This window comes from Theropithecus gelada, chromosome 14 (genome assembly GCF_003255815.1).
Source record: "Theropithecus gelada isolate Dixy chromosome 14, Tgel_1.0, whole genome shotgun sequence".
Classification (NCBI taxonomy): Eukaryota; Metazoa; Chordata; class Mammalia; order Primates; family Cercopithecidae; genus Theropithecus; species Theropithecus gelada.
In genome coordinates, this window is record NC_037682.1 from 68919465 (window position 1) to 68938708 (window position 19244).

Sequence of the window (19244 nt, forward strand, 5' to 3'; positions counted from 1 at the left end):
TTTTTTTTTTTTTGAGACGGAGTCTCGCGCTGTGTCACCCAGGCTGGAGTGCAGTGGCGCGATCTCGGCTCACTGCAAGCTCCGCCTCCCAGGTTCAGGCCATTCTCCTGCCTCAGCCTCCGAGTAGCTGGGACTACAGGCGCCCGCCACCACGCCCGGCTAGTTTTTTGTATTTTTAGTAGAGACGGGGTTTCACCATGTTAGCCAGGATGGTCTCGATCTCCTGACCTCGTGATCCGCCCGCCTCGGCCTCCCAAAGTGCTGGGATTACAGGCTTGAGCCACCGCGCCCGGCCTGGAAAACTAGTCTTTAGATATTTTCCTACCTTGTAACCTGAGTGATATTTTTAAAATGCAAAAGTGATTATGTCAATTCCTATGTGTATGTGTATGTGTCATTTTTTAACAACTGTACTTTCTCCTTAGGATAAAATCCAAATCTGAATCAGAATCAGATTTTAACATGGCTTTAGAAGTTCTTCTCTTTTTTTTTTTTTTTTTGAGATGGAGTTTCGCAAGAGCCAGGCTGGAGCGCAAATGGCGCGATCTTGGCTCACTGTAACCTCTGCCACCCAGGTTCAAGCGATTCTCCTGCCTCAGCCTCTCGAGTAGCTGGGATTACAGGCTTGCACCACCACGCCTGGCTAATTTTGTATTTTTAGTAGAGACGGGGTTTCACCATGTTGGTCAGGCTGGTCTCAAACTCCCGACCTCGGGTGATCCGCCCGCCTTGGCCTCCCAAAGTGCTGGGATTAAAGGTGTGAGCTACCACGCCCGGCCTAAAAGTTCTTCTTAATCTAGTTTCTATAAACCATGCATGCCAGTTTCATCATTGGATCCCTATCCCCAAGTTGTTCATGGTTTAAGCCAAGCTCTTTTAGTTCTTTGAATGCACTAACTTCGTCTTTATTCTAGATGATTCTTCTACATAGAATGATCTCATTTTTTAAAAAATTATTTCATCTGGATAATTTTTTCTTCAAATTCTAGCTTAAGTGTTACTTCCTCAGACAGCCCTCTTTTGACCCCCTAGACAAGGTAATAACATTATCTTTGCATAGATTCCCATAGCTCTATAACTCCCCTTTTTGATGTTTTTTTTGTTTGGTTGGTTGGTTTTTGTTTGTTTGTTTGTTTTTTGACAAGATTTCACTCTGTCACCCAGGCTGGAGTGCAGTGGCAGAATCATGGCTCAGTGCAGCCTTGACCTCCCAGACTCAAGTGATCCTCCCACCTTTCAGTCTCCCAAGTAGCTGTGACTACAGGACTATGCCATCACACCCAGTTAACCTTTTGTATGCTTTGTAGAGACAAAGTTTCTCTGTGTTGCCCAGGCTGGTCTCAAACTCCTGAGCTCAAAGGATCTACCCACCTTGGCCTCCCAAAGTCCTGGGATTATAGGTGTGACTCACCATACCTGGCCCCCTTTTTGTATTTTTAATGGTTTGTTTAAAATTCTGAGACAGGAACCATATTCCTCTTGTACACTCACTTATCCCAATGGAAATGCTTGGAGCATTAAGTACACAGTAGATATTTATTGAAAACAAATGGGGTCCTCGTTAAGTAAATACTTATCAAAATCATAATGAAATACCACTTCACATCCACTAGGATGGCTGTAATCACAAAGACAGCCAGTGATAAATATTGGCAAGATGTGGAGAAATTAGTATATTGCTGATAGGAATATAAGATGGTACAGACACTCTGAAAAACACTTCCGCAAAATACTAAACCATGTGACCCAGAAATTTCACTCCAAAGTGTATATGAATGAATGAAATAAAAAAATATGTCCACATAAAAACTTGTATATGAGTGTTCACAGCAGCACTATTCATAATAGTGTAAATGTAGAAACAACCTAAATGTATTTTTTAGCTCGGGCTGCCATAACAAAATACCATAGACTGGGTGGCTTAAACAACACGCATTTATTTCTCACAGTTCTGGTGGCTTGGAAGTCCAAGATCAAGGTAGCATTTAATTTGGTTCCTGGTGAGGAACCAAAACCAAAAAACGTCTCCTTCCTAGCTTGCAGACTGTCACTTTCTTGCTGTGTCTCACATGGCCTTCCCTCTGTTTGTGCTGTGGAAAGAGAAGAAGCAAGCTTCAGTGTCTTCCTCTTATAAGGGCACTAATCCCATCCTGGGGACCCCACCCCTACATGACCTCATCTAAACCTAATTAACTCCCAAAGGTCTCACCTCCAGATACCATCACATTAGGAGTTAGAGCTTCAACATATGAACTGGGGAGTTGGGGAGGCGGGCATACAAACATTCAGTACATAGCAATGTCCATCACCTGATGAATGGATAAGTAAAATATGGTATGTTCATATAATGGAATATTATTATTCATCCATAAAAAGGATGAATCACTGATGCATGTGATGACATAAAAGAACCTTGGAAACATTATGCTTAAGGGAGAGAAGCTAGACATAAAAGACTACATGATATATGATTCCACTTAGATGTAATGTCCCCAGTAGGCAAATCTGTAGAGACAAAGTAGATTGATTGCCCAGGGCTGGAGAAGTTGAGAGAAAATGGAAAATGATTGCTAATGGGTATAGGCTTTCTTTTAGGGGTGATGAAAATGTTCTAAAATTAGCTTGAGGTGATGTTTGCACAAGTCTGAATATACTGAAAACAATTCAATTCTATACTTTGAATTAATTTTATGTGAATTGTATCTCAAGAAACCTTATAAACTTCAGCAAAACTTGGTGGTTTGCTTTAAAGGAGCAAAATAAAAATGCTGTTCTGTTACATGTTTTTGGACTCTAAATGTCTGGAAATGTCAGTTGCAGGAGAGTACTTTTTTTAAAAGAATAGAAAATAACAAAGAAAAAGAGGAATAAACCTAGTGCTACCCTCTCCTGAAAGCAACTTGAAACCTCTGAGTAGCCACCAGAATAGATTTTCTATCAGAATACTTTTTTATGTGTTACCCAGATTGTTGAAAGGAAATAAATTGTAGAGATCTCTAAAAAGTCAGACGTTTAATGGCTCTGTGAGCAAAAGCAGGGGGAAAAAATCAGACCTTTAATGCTATATAATTTAACAGTATCAAGAGAACACTTTGAAAACGTTTTGATTAAAACAGTCCTTGAGTAAGGCATGATAAAGTGGCCATTCTACCAAGATGAATAATCATCCCATCTCACTTTTTTTTCTTACTTCATAATATATTGTTATTGTGTGACTTTAAATAACTTAAAGGTTTTTATTTTTTTCCTTTTACATTGAATAATTTACCTACCTTTGTACCTTCTAATTACTTTTTTGGGAAAAAAGACACAAACCACCCCACTTCCTTATTTCTCTAATGAGATGAGTGCAATAACTATCTTATTTCCCTCATTTCATTTTGAGGAATAAAAATTACAATCTATATAGTGACTTTTTTAAAGGCAAGAATAACATATAGTTTGAAATTTTTCTCAGGTGGTATCATACAAGTTATTTAATGACACCCCTACTTACTACATTTGTTGGGCTACGTCCTATGTATCCTTAAGTTTAATCTGTACCATCATTCTTGCATTCTTGGATTTCCTTCACAAGCGTTCCTTCTCTGTGCTTCCATGGTATTCAACGCATATCTCCATGTACAGGCACTGTCTGTTTATCTGCCTGTCTCTTCCATTAGACTATATGTTTCATTAAGGCCAATGACTGGATCTTATCTTTGTACCTCAGCATCTATAACTGAATTTGGCAAATAGGATGCACTCAGTAAATTCTGAACTAAACTGAATCAGAGAAAAAAGCTTTATTAGATGTCATAGGGGCTGATACTTGGTCAGTTAATTTTTTTAAGTTGAAGCATAGAATTTTTTAAATTTTGGATATTAAACCTTTGATATATTAAAGCACAGAATTATTGAATACATATATACATGAAGTTTAATTTTTAATTTGTATTAATTTTTGTTTTTTTATTTTTGAGATGGAGTCTCACTCTATCACCCAGGCTGGAGTGCAGTGGCACAATCTCAGCTCACTGCAACCTCCATTTCCCAGGTTTAAGCAATCCTCCTGCCTCAGCCTCCCAAGTAGCTGGGACTACAGGTGTGTATCACCATGCCTGGCTAATTTTTGTATTTTTAGTAGAGATGGGGTTTCACCATGTTGACCAGGCTGATCTCAAACTCCTGACCTCAGGTGATCTGTCTGCCTCGGCCTCCAAAGTGCTGGGATTACAGGTGTGAACCACTGCGCTGGGCCTGAGGTTTTATTTTTGTTGTATATAATCTTTGACAATTATTTAACATACGGCATGACCATTGAATGAGAGACCCTAATTTTAGTTCTACTTACTCTTTTCTGCTTTAAAAACCAAACATTTTATAAAACCCTAAAATGAAAATAGTTCATTTAAAATGGAGGCACTTGGGAAGAACTTAGGACATGAACACAGAATCTTTTTATTTTTTAATTTTATTATTATTATTTTATGTATTAATAGAGATAAAGTCTCGCTGTGTTGCCCAGGCTGGTCTTGAACTCCTGACTTCAAGTGATCCTCTGGCCTTAGCCTCCCAAAGTGCTGGGATTACAAGCCTGAGCCACTGTGCCCTGCCTACAGAATCTTTTTAGATTTTTACTATTTTTCCCAGTCTGTAACAGATATCCAACCACAACTAATTCAACAATGATTTTTATTAGCACCTTTTTTTTTTTTTTTTTTTTGAGACGGAGTTTTGCTCTTGTTGCCCAGGCTGGAGTGCAGTGGCACAGTCTCAGCTCACTGCAACCTCCTTCTTCTGGGTTCAAATGATTCTCTTACCTCAGCCTCCCGAGTAGCTGGTATTACAGGGGCCTGCCACCACACCCAGCTAATTTTTAAATTTTTAGTAGAGACGAGGTTTCGCCATGTTGGCCAGGCTGGTCTTAAACTCCTGACCTCACGTGGTCCACCCGCCTCAACCTCCCAAAGTGCTGGGATTACAGGCGCAAGCCACCGCGCCTGGCCAGCTACTCATTTTTATTGAGTCTACTTTAAGCATTTTAAATAGTTCTTGGAGAAGCAACAACTCTTTTTGCAGTCATAGTTTTGATAACCAAACACGATGGCATCAACAAGTTCAGGAACAAACTGACCAGCTCTTACTAAGCATATACCTTAACCATTTGGGACAGAAGTGCAAAGGAGTAGCTAACCAGCTACGTGCATTAAAACTTATCCTGAGCATCAGATAATACATTTTACAGAAACAATGGAATATTGTTAGTCTAGTAAGTCACTTAGTAGGAGGGAATTTAAGAGAACTTACATAGTACTTCTTTTCTACACCAAAATTTCATCAATGATAGCACTTACTCAAGAGTCAGCTATATCTTGCCACTAGATTTTATAAACTTCATTATCCTTAACTCAATGCTTTGAAATGTCTTATTGTCTTCTCAGGTCACTCTGGCCATGCACAAAGAATTTCATGCTAATTTTTTTTTCATTTGTTTAATTTCAGTGGTAGGAATGGGATCCTGGTGCTTCCACATGACTCTGAAATATGAAATGCAGGTTAGTAATGATGAAATTGACAAATGCTTATTTCTCTTAATTCAGAAGTACTTCAGATTTGAGAAAAGAGCACATAACTATGGCTAAAAGATGGGATTTGTAATCTCTGGAGTTTTTTTTACTTCAAGTCTGAGGATCCAAACTAAGTGAAGTAAAGAAATAAGCAGGTGAGTCCATAAAGAAAACAAGTATAAATAGTATAGGGCTTTTTGACCATCTCTGTGCAGGCATATACAATTGAGAGCAGCATTAGAGAGCAGTCACATGGGGACATCTTAAAAAGACACAATCAGTTCACCAGAACAATACATTCTTATTCTGAGATACCTGCATTCTTTCATGTTTCTATGGCATCCATTTGAATGGTCTGAGTCCCTCTAGGTAGCAAGACTTTAGAGCAAGCTTGTCCAACCTGTGAGCCACATGTGACCCAGGATGGCTTTGAATGCAGCCCAATACAAATTCGTAAACTTTCTAAAAACATTCTGAGGTCTTTTTGCAATTTATTAATTAATTTATTTATTTATTTTATTTATTTTTTTTGAGACGGAGTCTAGCTCTGTCTCCCAGGCTGGAGTGCAGTGGCTGGATCTCGACTCACTGCAAGCTCTGCCTCCCGGGTTTACGCCATTCTCCTGCCTCAGCCTCCCGAGTAGCTGAGACTACAGGTGCCTGCCACCTCGCCCGGCTAGTTTTTTTATTTTTTAGTAGAGACGGGGTTTCACCGTGTTAGCCAGGATGGTCTCGATCTCCTGACCTCGTGATCTGCCCGTCTCGGCCTCCCAAAGTGCTGGGATTACAGGCTTGAGCCACCGCACCCGGCCTATTTTTATTTTTATTTTTCATTTTTTTGAGTCGAAGTTTTGCTCTTATTGCCCAGGCTGGAGTGCAGTGGTGCGATCTCGGCTCATGGCAACCTCTGCCTCCCAGGTTCAAGCAATTCTCCTGCCTCAGCCTCCCAAGTAGCTAGGACTACATGCACCCACCACCAAGCCCGGCTAATTTTTTGGATTTTTAGTAGAGATGGGGTTTCACCATGTTGGCCAGGCTGGTCTCGAACTCCTGACCTCGGGTGATCCGCCTGCCTCAGCCTCCCAAAATGCTGGGATTACAGGCATGAGCCACCACACCCGGCCGTTAGTGTTAATTTTATGTGTAACTCTGGGAAGCCAAAAGATTGGACACCCCTGCAGAGCTAGCCAAGGATTTTTAGTTTCCATCCTTACTCAGAGGAGGGCATATATGTCGTCAAGTCCTTAGTCTTTTGATCTCTTGATTTCCCATCACTAATCCAGAAACTTCTAGAACAGTAGAACAAATAAAATCTGAGCTACATTTGTAATTTAAATTTTTCTAGTAGCTACATTGAAAAAAACTACACAGAAATGGGTGAAAATAATAGTATATTTTATTTGGCCAAGCATGGTGGCTCACGCCTGTAATCCCAGCACTTTGAGAGGCCAAGGTGGGTGGATCACGAGGTCAGGAGATCGAGACCATCCTGGCCAACATGGTGAAACCCCGTCTCTACTAAAAATACAAAAATTAGCTGGGTGTGGTGGTGTGCGTCTGTAATCCCAGCTACCCGGGAAGCTGAGGCAGGAGAATCTCTTGAACCTGGGAGGCAGAAATCGCACTGAGCCAAGATCGCGCCATTGCACTCCAGGCTGACGACAGAGCGAGACTCCGTCTCGAATAATAATAATAATATATTTTATTTAACCCAGTATATCTAAAATATTATATATATAATCAATATAAAAAATTATGAATAAAGTATTTCATATTCTTAAATCTGGTTATATTTTATACCTGCAATATATTTTTAGTTAAGATTAGGCTTATTTCAAGTGCTCAGTAGCCACATTGGAGTGTCAAAACCTGAGTGTGGCTTATAGGATAGCCACATGGGGTGGGGACTATCCATCACAGAACACTGGGACCTGAGCCAGTTAAAGAGAGTGTCAACATAGGGGGATAGTCCATTGTAGGGTGTCAGAGCCTAATTAGGAGTGAAGAGGGTACTTGCACATCAAGGCAGCCCAGGGACAGGGTATTAGAGACCAGGGTTGAAGAAGTATCCATGCAAAGGGGACAGCTCAGTGCAGAATAAGGAGGGTGTCCTTATATACTGGGGAGGTCATTTGACATGTGGTTGGAATCTGAGTGGGATGGGGAGAGTGCCACATAGTGGGGACAGCTTTGTGCCATGTTTTGGTACCCTGGGAAGGTGAGGGTGACTTCTACATGGCAGAGTGGCCCACTGCAGGATCTGAGAGCATAAGCAGAGTCGAGAGGCCTTCTAAGTGGAGGTGCAGCAGCAGCCCAGCACCGAGTGTTGGAGCCTGAATTGAGTAAGAAGGGCATTGCTTGGGAAAAGGAGACGTAGCAATGGAAGCCATGTTGCATACAGGGTAATTAATCAAATAAATAAATATACTAAGGAGAATGGGAGCCAGGTTTCTTACTGTTAAAGAACAAAGTCGCAAACATGGAAAAGATGAAAACTAGAATGAACTCTGTGGTGACAAATTGAAATTGGAGTTAACAGTGCAAACTCATATGTTCAATACATACATATGTAATAGACATAGATATGAAAATATGTGATATGCATATGTATTTTGTATATATGTATACATACTTAAATATTTTAATACACACATATGTACATACATTCTCAAGCTCTGTCCATGAGAGGATCTGGGAATGGGGAACTTCAAAGCCAAAGAATATATCTAGCATCCAGATCTTGTTTTCTAAAAATCATTCTTTAAAAGGAACCAGGGCTGATTCCAAGGACTGGGGCAGAAAAAAAAAAAAAAAAGGACAATATCAGCCTAGATCATCTTTTTATGCCAGAAAAAATGGAAAGGCTTAAAAAATTATGGGAATATGTCAAAAGGACACTGAAGCCAACTTGAAGGGGTTCCTGCTTGCCAAATCTGGGACAATTTGAGCATCAAAATAAATGGTAACAGGTTATAATAGTTATAACCCGATGAGTAATATGGGAAATCTGAGTCCATTCTAAGATAATAAATGATGTATTAAATGAAATAATGCATGAGTATAAGTAAATGAAGAAAAAGTTTGATGTTGAAGAGTATATTTATATAGTTTCAAAGTACCTTTCCACCAAGTACTTAAAAAGAGGAGAAAGAATACCTTTACAGTGGAGAAGCCTAGTGGGAAACACCTTAATCAAGCAACCTAATCATCACTAATGGGACAAATCAAAATTATATGTGTTAATGGAAAAACTAAACCTTGTCAAATATTTTTATTTTATATTATTATTTTTAATTTTTATTATTATTTTTTTTGAGATGGAGTTTCGCCTTTGTCGCTTAGGCTGGCATGCAGTGGTGCGATCTTGGCTTACGGTAACCTCTGCCTCCCAGGTTCAAGTGATTCTCCTGCCTCAGCCTCCCGAGTAGCTGGGGTTACAGGCGTGCACCACCATGCCCGGCTTTTTTTTTTTTTTTTTTTTTTTTGAGATGGAGTCTCACTCTGTTGCCCAGAGCGACACTGGAGTGCAGTGGCGTGATCTCGGCTCACTGCAACCTCTGCCTCCCAGGGTCAAGCCATTCTCCTGCCTGAGCCTCCTGAGTAGCTGGGGTTATAGGCACCCGCCACCACACCTTGCTAATTTTTGTATTTTTAGTAGAGACGGGGTTTCACCACATTGGCCAAGCTGGTCTTGAACTCCTGACCTAAGGTGATCCACCCACCTGGCCTCCCAAAGAGCTGGGATTACAGGCGTGAGCCACTGCGCCCGGCCTGTCAAATATTTTTTAAAGGCTTATTCTGAGCCAGTATTAGTGACCATGGCATGGTGTGATACTGGTGGACTGGGGGAAGTCCCCAAACACCAGTGGACCTCTATCCTAGCCAATGTCTAGGCTCTTGATACCATCACAAGAATGAATTCAAGGACAAGTTGAAAAATAATAAAAGTAAAGAAATTTATTGCAAAGAAAAAAGGTAAGAAAAAGGAGTGCAGATGTACTTGAGAGAATGTCATGCAGTGGGGTTTGGGGCTGCTACCTTTATGTGTTTCTCTAACCAAGGAATGGAATATTCATGAAAATTCCTGGAAAAAGGTAGAGATTCATCAGAACTGTGGTGCCACCCATTTTTATATCAAATATAGGTATTCCTGGAACTGTCATAGTGAGGGAGAAGAAAAGGAAAAATTAGTTAGGTAAACAGTTAAGGCTGGTCCTCAGAAAAAGCTGCCTGCTGGAAAAATCAACAGCTACAGGCAAGATAGTGCAGCTTGGAGAAAAACTCAGACTGTATAAGGTGCCTGCCTGAAAAAATCGCAGCTACAGTGCACCTGCACAGATAAGCCACAGATAAGCAGGCAAGGCAGGAAAAGTCCAGCATAGAAGCCCTTTGTTCTTTGTATGATTAGCGAGCGCCCAGGAAGTGTCCTCCCCCTTTCAGACATGTACACAGTGGGCTCCATGGAAACTTGCACAGGGAGGAGGGGGCTTACTTTAAACAAACCCACAATTATACAAACAAAAAAAATTCATTTAATGCTTATCTAGAGACATACCCATAACTACATAGATAAAGGGGAGTTATGCACACAGTTTTATAGATAAATTCCTCAAACACAGACATGAGAGCAGTTTCTTATGAAAGCTTTTGAATTCAGCTTTTCTTCTTTTGCTTATTAAACTTTTGCTCCAACCTGATTCTTTGTGTCCATACTCCTTAATTTTCTTGATTGTGAGACTACGAGCTCAGACAACACATTAGACAACGAGACCAGTGACCCTGACCTGTTTCAGCATGCTGCTGGGTTTGTGATTTAGTATGTTAATGAGCACATAATGAGGTCCTACGTGAAACCTAGGTCAAATCCAGTGACATGTTGGATCCAATCGGTCTTAGCCAGCTTGGTTCACACCCTGTTTTTCAGGATCTTACCAGCCCAAAGACTCTAAGTCATATGAAATTGCTGCCTGGAATTTCTTCTCCACCCTATATTATTCCTATCTCAGGACAATACAGTCTCAGGAGTTCCTTTGATTTCCTTGTCATATGATGCTATACTAAAGTCAGGTTGAAAAGTAAGCCACATTATAGCGGGTTAAGGAAAGAAACCTGTTTAATAAGATCTTATGGTTTGCAGGGTGTAACTTAACTCTTAGCTTGCATGGCTACCTTGCACCTCTTACCATGATTATAATTTGGTAATGACTATTTATTGCCAAAATCTGTTTTGTCAGTCTTATGATCTCTGTTTTAACCTTAATCCTGGGCAGTTATGCCTAAACTCCAAAAGGGTGAGGATTGTAACAAGGCATGTTGGACCTCCTTTCATCATGGCTAAAAATTCAGTTTTCATGTTTCTCTGGGGTCCCCTTGGCCAAGAGCTGTCCATCTAGTCAGTTGGAGGGCTTAGAACTTTATTTTTGGTTTACATATGCCACCTAGTAGGATGCAGTAACAAGAAAAATATCATCACTTCTCTGATACTCTTGCCAAAGATGTGTAATCTAAATTTAATATTATGAAAACATCAGACAAAACCAAATTGAAGGACATTATATAAAACATCTGGCCTATCATCTTCAAAAGTATGATAGTCATAAAATTCAAAGACTGATGAAGTGTTCTAGATAAAAGGAGATAAAAAGACCTGACAGCTAAATACAGTGTACGTGTGTGTGTGTGTTCATATTTGTATTTATGATATTGAGGCACTTAAACTTGAATGAGGTCTGCAGATTACGTGTAGTAATAAATAAATGTTAATTATTGATTTTGTTGGTAGTATTGTAGATATGTAGGTGAGTTTTTTTTGTTTTTTTTTTTAAGGTATAACTTATATACCATAAAGTTCACCCTTTTTTTTCACCCCATCATACAACAGTAAAAATTCACCCTTTTGAAGTGTACAAGTCAGTAGTTTTATGTATGTTCACAGATTGTGGAGCCATTGCCACTATCTAATCCCACAACATTTCATCATCCCAAAGAGAAAACCATGCCCATTAGCAGCCACTCCCTATTACTCCCTCCAACGACCCCTGACAATCACTGTCTTCCTGTATAGATTTGCCCATTCTGGACATTTCATATCAATGGAATCATATAATGTGTGGCCTTTTATGTCTGGTTTCTTTAATTTAGCATGTTTTCACACAGTTCATCCATGCTGTAGCAAGAAGTACTTAATTTTTTTACCTAAATAATATTACATTGTATGGATATACCACATTCATTTATCCACTTATCAATTAATGGAAATTTAGGTTGTTCCCATGTTTTAAGTATTATGAATAATGTTGCTGTGAACTTTTGTGTACAAGTTGTGTTGTAGGAAAGTTTACGTTTTTCCCCAAAGGCTCAATGATTTGAGTCTATAAAACAAACTGATAGGCCGAGCACGATGGCTCATGCCTGTAATCCCAGCACTTTGGGAGGCCGAGGTGGGTAGATCATGAGGTCAAGAGATCAAGACCATCCTGGCCAACATGGTGGAACCCTGTCCCTACTAAAAATATAAACATTAGCTGGGTGTGGTGGCATGCACCCGCAGTCCCAGCTACTGGGGAGGCTGAGGCAGGAGAATCACTTGAACCCAGGAGGCAGAGATTGCAGTGAGCCAAGATTGCACCACTGCACTCCTCCTGGTGATAGAGCAAGACTCCATCTAAAAAAAAACAAAAACAAAACCGATGATAGATTGATTAACAAGAAAAAGGGCATACAGGTCTTATTAACATGTGTATGGGCATGGCATACAAAATATGAAAAACTCAAATGGTCAGAAGATTGATACTTTTATACCATCTTGAGGTCACACAAAGAATAGGGACTTGGAGCTTGGCAAAACAGGTTATGGTAGCAAGACAGGTTATAAGAGGGAGAGAAGAGGAAAGGCCTGGCTAGCAAAGGCAGCCTTGTTACATGGATGAAACTTCATGGGTAGCAGCTCTCAGAAAGAACAGATGGTAGCCTTTGGTAAATATTTCTGTCAGACCTTTAAAGGTGTCAGATTCTCAGTTAATCTTTCCTAGATCCAGATGAAGGGGTGAAGGGTGGTTCAAAGAAAGCCTGTTTGCATCTGTTATTTACTTGACTTTATTTCCTCTACAGATGCACATCTCCTCTAGAAAAGACAGCTTTTTAGCTGTTCTTTGGTTTCTAGTCCCTCTGAATCGCTGTCCCAAAATATATGAAAGAAATATATTTGGGGGTGAAATATTTTTAGTTTCCCTCATTGTGGATGTATGTTTTCAGTTTTCTTAGACCAACACTTAGGAGTGGAATTGCTGGGTCATTTAACGTTTTGAGGAGCTGCCAGGCTGTTTTTCAAAGTGGCTGCACCATTTACATCCCCACCAGCGACTTCTCCATATCATTGCCAATACTTGTTACTGTTTATCTTTTTAGTATAGCCATCTTGCATGGTGAAACCCCGTCTCTACTAAAAATACAAAAAACTAGCCGGGCGTGGTGGCGGGCGCCTGTAGTCCCAGCTACTCGGAGGCTGAGGCGGGAGAATGGCGTGAGCCCGGGAGGTGGAGCTTGCAGTGAGCCGAGATCGCGCCACTGCACTCCAGCCTGGGCGACAGAGCGAGCCTCCGTCTCAAAAAACAAAAAAAAAAGAAGTAGTTTCTCCCATTGTGACTTTGATTTGCATTTCCTTAATGACTAATGTTAAACATCTTTTCATGTGCTTATTGACACCATTTGTATATCTTCATAGTAGAAATGTCTATTGATATCCTTTACCTATTTTTAAAATAGCTGTAGTTGTATTTTTCTTATTGAGTTGTAAGACTTCTTTCTGTATTCTATATTCTAGATACTAGCCTCTGGATACAGATATGATTTGCAAATATTTTCTCCTGTGACTTTTCTTTTCACTTTCTTTTTTTTTAACATCAATTAAATTACACTTATTTAAATATCCTCATCAAAACACATCTTATGAAGCATCTTTTCTGTGATACCCTGATCTGTTCCAGATCCGCTCTGTGCTGCTGTTTTCTGACACCAGTTTCTGCCAGTGCCCTCCAGTGAGGAGCCCCCAACTGAGAATTCTGAGGGTGCGTGTGTCTCCCTCGAGGCTTCCTGAAGCAGGGGCACGACACCTCCTCCATGTGCCAGGGGGTGAAGGTCTGAACAGTGTCGGGTTGGGGGGAACCCTTGTGTCATTGCTGCTCCCTACTGCTGTCCAGAGTCCTTTGCAAACTGCTGACCCCTTCCCAAAGTGGCAACAATCTGAGGGTCTGACACCCACAGTGGTGTGTGTGGGACCCCCAAGGTGCCCCATAGTAACTGATGGTTCCTATCCCCATCTCTGGACTTCTGGGCTTCCAGTGCATCCCAAATGTTCCTTTGTCATGACAGTGATGCCACAGGCTCTCAGACGATCTAGGCACTGTTCTTGAAGCCCCATAAGTGAGGCCAGGCCTGTGGAGCAGAGCAGCTGCCCAGGTGACAGCCATGATGGGGCCTCTCAAACCAGGAAAGGCAGGAAACAGATTCCCCTGAAGTTGGCCCCTTGATTTCAGCCTGGTGAGAGCCATTCTGGACTTCTGACCTCCACAACTGTCATCAGCTTGTGCCATTTTGCATCACTGCATTTATGGTGACTTGTTACAGCAGCCTTGAGATACCCCCTATGCCCGAAGTCTGTGGTGTCACTGCTTCAGCCTGGCCCTGCTTCTGCTGGGACTGCTGCAGTAGCCTGGTGAGCCTCGGTGGCTGTCAGACTTTTTATCTGAGAACCCCGGGGGTGCTCGCTCTGTGGTGGTCATGATCTTGGTCCTCAAAGGGACGGACATGTCCATACCTCATGCCTGTCCACACCCTCAGCTCCTCCACCCAGCTCCAGGGAAGCATGAGCACCCAGCTCAGGGTTGGGTGCTACTCCCTTCCTGCCCCTAGCAGGCCCCCTACAGATGCCGAGTTCTACCATGTGGGACACAGGCAAGCAGACCCTTGCCAGGCTTAGAGCATGGATGGCCTGTCGCATCTTTTCACTTTCTTAGTAGTGTCCTTTGATGCAAAAAAAAAGTTTTCAGTTCTACCGAAGTGCATTTTATCTGTGTGTGTGTGTGTTTTTTTTTCCTTTTGTTGCTTATGTTTTTGGTATCATAGCTAAAAAACTATTGCCTAATGCAAGGTCATGAAGAGTTCTATCTGTGTTTTTGTCTAAGAGTATAGGTCTTACATTTAGGTCTTGGTCAATTTTGAGTTAATTATTTATGTGGTGTGAGGTAGGGGTCTGGCTTCATTCTTTAGTACTTGGATATCTAATTGTCCCAAAACCATTTGTTGAAAAGACTGTTCTTTCCTTATTAAGTTGTCTTAACACTCTGACTGAAAATCAACTGGTCATAAATGTGTGAGTTTATCAGCTCTCAATTCTATTCTATTGACTTATATATCTATTCTTATGCTATTACCACATAGCCTTGATTACTGCAGATTTGTAGTAAGTTTTGAAATTGGAGAGTGTGAGTATTCCAAGTTTGTTGTTCTTTATTGAGATTGTTTTAGCTACTCTGGGTCCCTTGCATTTTCATATGAATTTTAGGATCAGCTTGTCAATTTCTGCAAAAAGGTAGATGGAACAGGTTTTCACCATGTTGGCCAGGCTGCTGTTCTACATCTTCTTACTTAACTTTGAAATAGGGCTTGACACCATATGGGTCATAGCAGCTAGGTGGCATTCTTACTTTTATTGTTTCTGGATAAAGATCAGTCTTAGTAAAAGTAAGAGCTATCAGTGATATAGTTGGTTATAGCTTACTAAAAAGAAAAAAATCTTTCAATTACTTTAGTGTGTACCATTAACTTTGAGAGAGGTATCAGGAAGTAGAAGTCAGATATGAACTGCTTTAAATTGTGGCTCCACCACTTAAAAGTATCTCAGGATCCTTAGGGTGAAGGAGTGGCACATACAATGAAACCTGAAAAATATCCAGAAGTGATTAAGGTAAAGGGGGACTGGGGGAAGAGGAGAAGCTTAAGTAGAAGAAACAGCATATGCAAAGGTCTTGTGGTAGGAAAGAAATGTGAAGAACTGAAAGCCGAACATTGTTGAAACTTAATTAGTGAAGAAGAGAAGGGATATAAATGTTTACTGTTGTATGAAGGGGTGAAAAAAAAAGGGGTGAATTTTATGGTATGTAAGTTATATCTTAAAAAAAAAAACTCACCTACATAACCACAATACTACCAACAAAATCAATAATTAACATTGATTTATTACTACATGTAATCCACAGACCTCATTCAAGCTGAGATCATGCCATTGCACTCCAGCCTGGGTGACAGAGCAAGACTCTGTCTCAAAAATAAATAAATAAAAAATTAATGACTAAAAATAGTTAACTTGCACAAATGCTATTATTTTCATAATTCTGATAATTTACCAGAATACATCATTCACTTTACATAAGCTCTCTTCCTACCTCCTAGAATACCTTTCTTCACCACCCCATTTCATTTCATTCCTGCCATCACTTTCTTTGGCTTTTGTGTGCTCCTTTTGTTGGAACCCTTACTCTATGCTTTCATTCCCTTAACCTCTAATTAGAATGTGAACTCCTTGAAGGCAGTAACTGTGTCTTATAATTGTATCCTCAGCTCTTAACACATTACTTGGCACATAGTGGACATTTTATTAATTAAAGAATTAATTAAATGTATATCTAGTGATAAATAAACTCTGTAAGATTGGTATCTACAACACCTAGCTTAGTGTCTAGTTTGCAGTTTAACACATAATGGCTGTAATTATTATTACTACTATTATTATCACTGCTAATAATAATAGTAAATGTTATTTCTCAAAGATATACTTTACTTGGATTAATAAAATTATTTCCCTGGCCATTAATACCTCTTCTTATGTATGTTAGTAGTCACTTTATCCATTTAAGGTGATATAGGAAGGATGGAAATGCAAAAGAATACTGATAGGACCTATGGACCTACAGATGATGGACATCATTTTTTTCTGGAGGTGCAATATCATAGTTTGTAATACCAGATGATATGAGCAGCGCAATGACAAGTCTGCCCTCCAGGAATAGTGAGTCAGGTACCCTGCTTAGGTATGTACATTAGGACACTTAGATAATAACCTTGTTTGTTCAAAAACAGTAAACTACACAGACATACTCAGAGTAAATTTGATGATAAATACATAAAAAGAATTAGTAAAAGAAATGAAATAAGAGCTGAAACCTTTTTTTTTTTTTTTTTTTTTTTTTTTTTGAGACAGGATCTTGCTGTGTTTCCCGGCTGGAGTGCAGTGGTGCAATCATGGCTCACTGCAGCCTCGACCTCTCAGGCTCAAGCGATCTTTCGCCTCAGCCTCCCAAGTAGCTGGGACTACAGGCACATGCCACTACCATGCCCTGCTGATTTTTTTTAAGTTTTTGTAGAGACAGGGTATTACTGTGTTACTCTGGCTGATCTCAAACTCCCAAGTTCAAGCGATCTTCCAACCTTGGCCTCCCAGAGTGCTGGGATTACAGGTGTGAGCCTCTGTACCTAATCTAAGAGCTGAAAATCTTAATCATTTTGATATCTTATTTTGATTTGCATAATAATTGCTGCTCCATGATATTCAAGCCTGTTATCTTTCTTTGTTTCTTACAGCTACTGGATGAACTCCCAATGATATACAGCTGTTGCATATTTGTGTACTGCATGTAAGTACTTTTAAAATTTCATTGTTTGATATATTTAAAAATTTATATTTACCTCATAGTGAATTAATATAACTGATACATTTATGTTACTAGAATATTATAATAGTGTAGAAGATTATAAATTTTAAATAGAGTATAATTTCTGGGAAGTTATAATAATGTTGTTTATTAACTTTTGTGATCTCAAAACCCTGTAGCCAATTTAGATAGAATCTAAATAGCTTAAATTGCATAATTTGCCTTTCCCAAGTGAATAATGTGTACAAATTTAGATAAAGATTTTCATATTATGCCATAAAAGTTTTCAGATAAAGTTTCTGTATTCTACAATATAGTTTAACAAGAAGCTTACCAGAAAAGTGAGGTACACTTCTAGTTGTATAGTGATCGTGTCAACTTAATCTCCTTTTTGTTTGAAGTTATCTTTTAAATAGACACTTGTTTTCTGATTCTAAGGTAGACTAAATGCTCTCAAGAATATACTTATTTTGATTGATTATTTACAAATATGGAAACAGTTTACAGGCCATTCCCAATCCAAAGTTCTCTTACTGTATTATATTCTCTTTACTTTATTATCAAGTTAATTTGCATTTTCTGAATGTCAGGGAAAAAATCAATCTTGTAAGATAAAAATGATTATGATAGTAACATTAATAAATGCCAATATTTATCTACTTTGTACTGTGCTAGGCACTGTATAATGCCATCTCTAATTCTCAACAACTATGCAAGATAAATGGGTATTGTCCCCATTTTATAGACAAGGAAGTAAGGCACAGAGAAATGTAGTAACTTGTCTATGGACAAAAACAGAGCTTGATTTAAAAGCATACCAGCCAGGCCACTGTCCAGGTAAACAGTCTCTAAGGAACACTGAAATATCCCTGGAAATATATCATGATGGAGAAAATTACAATGATCATAATTCCTCTCAAGGAGAGGTTGGGAGAACACTTTGATAGGCTGCCTGGGTATGTGGAAGAAGTGTGGAAGTGGGACCCTTCCTGTACTGCATGATCAAATAATGTGCCTTCTAAGGAGGGTGGGTGAGGTTAGCTATAGGTCTTCTATTTGAGTAAGTTAGGGTATGCAGGTTTGGGCTCTAGCTAAGTCACTGGGAACATGAGAGGAAAGCCGCCTTCACCCATTATCCTGCAGCATCAGCCTTCTTTAAACGTTGGACAAGTATGTTAAGAATATGTGTTTGGAGGGGGAAAAAATTACTAGCTTATGTAGGGACCCACATGCCTGAGTCAGGCCCTAGTAACAAGGCTTTTGAGGGCAGCAGCAGCCCAGTTAGAGCAGCCACTGCAAAGATGCTGGCTGCAGCAGGGGAGGCAGAGCTGGCGGGGGCAGGAAACAGGTGGGAACCCCGTCCCCTACTAAGTCGGTGGAGTAGGAGCCCCACACTCCTGGGCACAGCTGCAGCTGCCCAGCCACAGCTCTGGACCTGGGCATCCCTGTGCTCTTGGAGTTCCAGGAAGCCCCTTCCCCTGCAGGCTTGAAAGTGCCTGCTCCCACTGCCTGGCCTCTCTCCGCTCCCAGCACCTACTCCAGGACAGAGCAAAGCTGTGACCGAGGCCAGGTGCTATCATAACCTGGCAAGGTGTGCATGTGCTTGGGGTCGTGCTGACATGCCAGCCCCCTGCCACCTCAGCCCCCTCTGGACTTTGGGCACCAACAAGCATTGGAGGGAGGCCGAGGTGGGGAACGAGGGCAGCTTGGCATGGGCCTGCAGGCACCCCTCTGCAAGAACAGCCTGGGCAATTGGGCCATACATTGATGGCGGCAGGAGGCAGACAGGCTCCTGGGCAGCAAGGGGCAGTCCCCAGTGAAGCTATGCCTTCAAGCCGGGGACGGCCTGAAGCCTGGAGGCCAGGCTGTCAGTTACAGGTGGAGTCTGTGGCCCACAGTGATAACTTATAGTGCTTTTTCCAAGCCCTCCCATGGCCGTCTATGGATCAGTCAGAACTCACTTCCTCCCTTCTAAGCTCATAAAAAC

General features: G+C 40.6%; 1 protein-coding gene across 4 annotated transcripts in view; it reads left to right on the forward strand.

The window, feature by feature from the left end:
• Nucleotides 1-19244, forward strand: part of ACER3 (alkaline ceramidase 3) — a 163999-nt gene that overhangs the window by 95690 nt on the left and 49065 nt on the right. For 2 of the 4 annotated variants that reach the window (XM_025357607.1, XM_025357608.1), the window contains 2 exons: nt 5485-5537; nt 17187-17239. In XM_025357607.1, the coding sequence (XP_025213392.1) occupies nt 5485-5537; nt 17187-17239 (106 nt within the window). Of the gene's footprint in view, nt 1-5484; nt 5538-5582; nt 5705-17186; nt 17240-19244 lie in introns of all 4 variants that reach the window. The other 2 variants (XM_025357610.1, XM_025357609.1) reach the window with 2 other exon arrangements.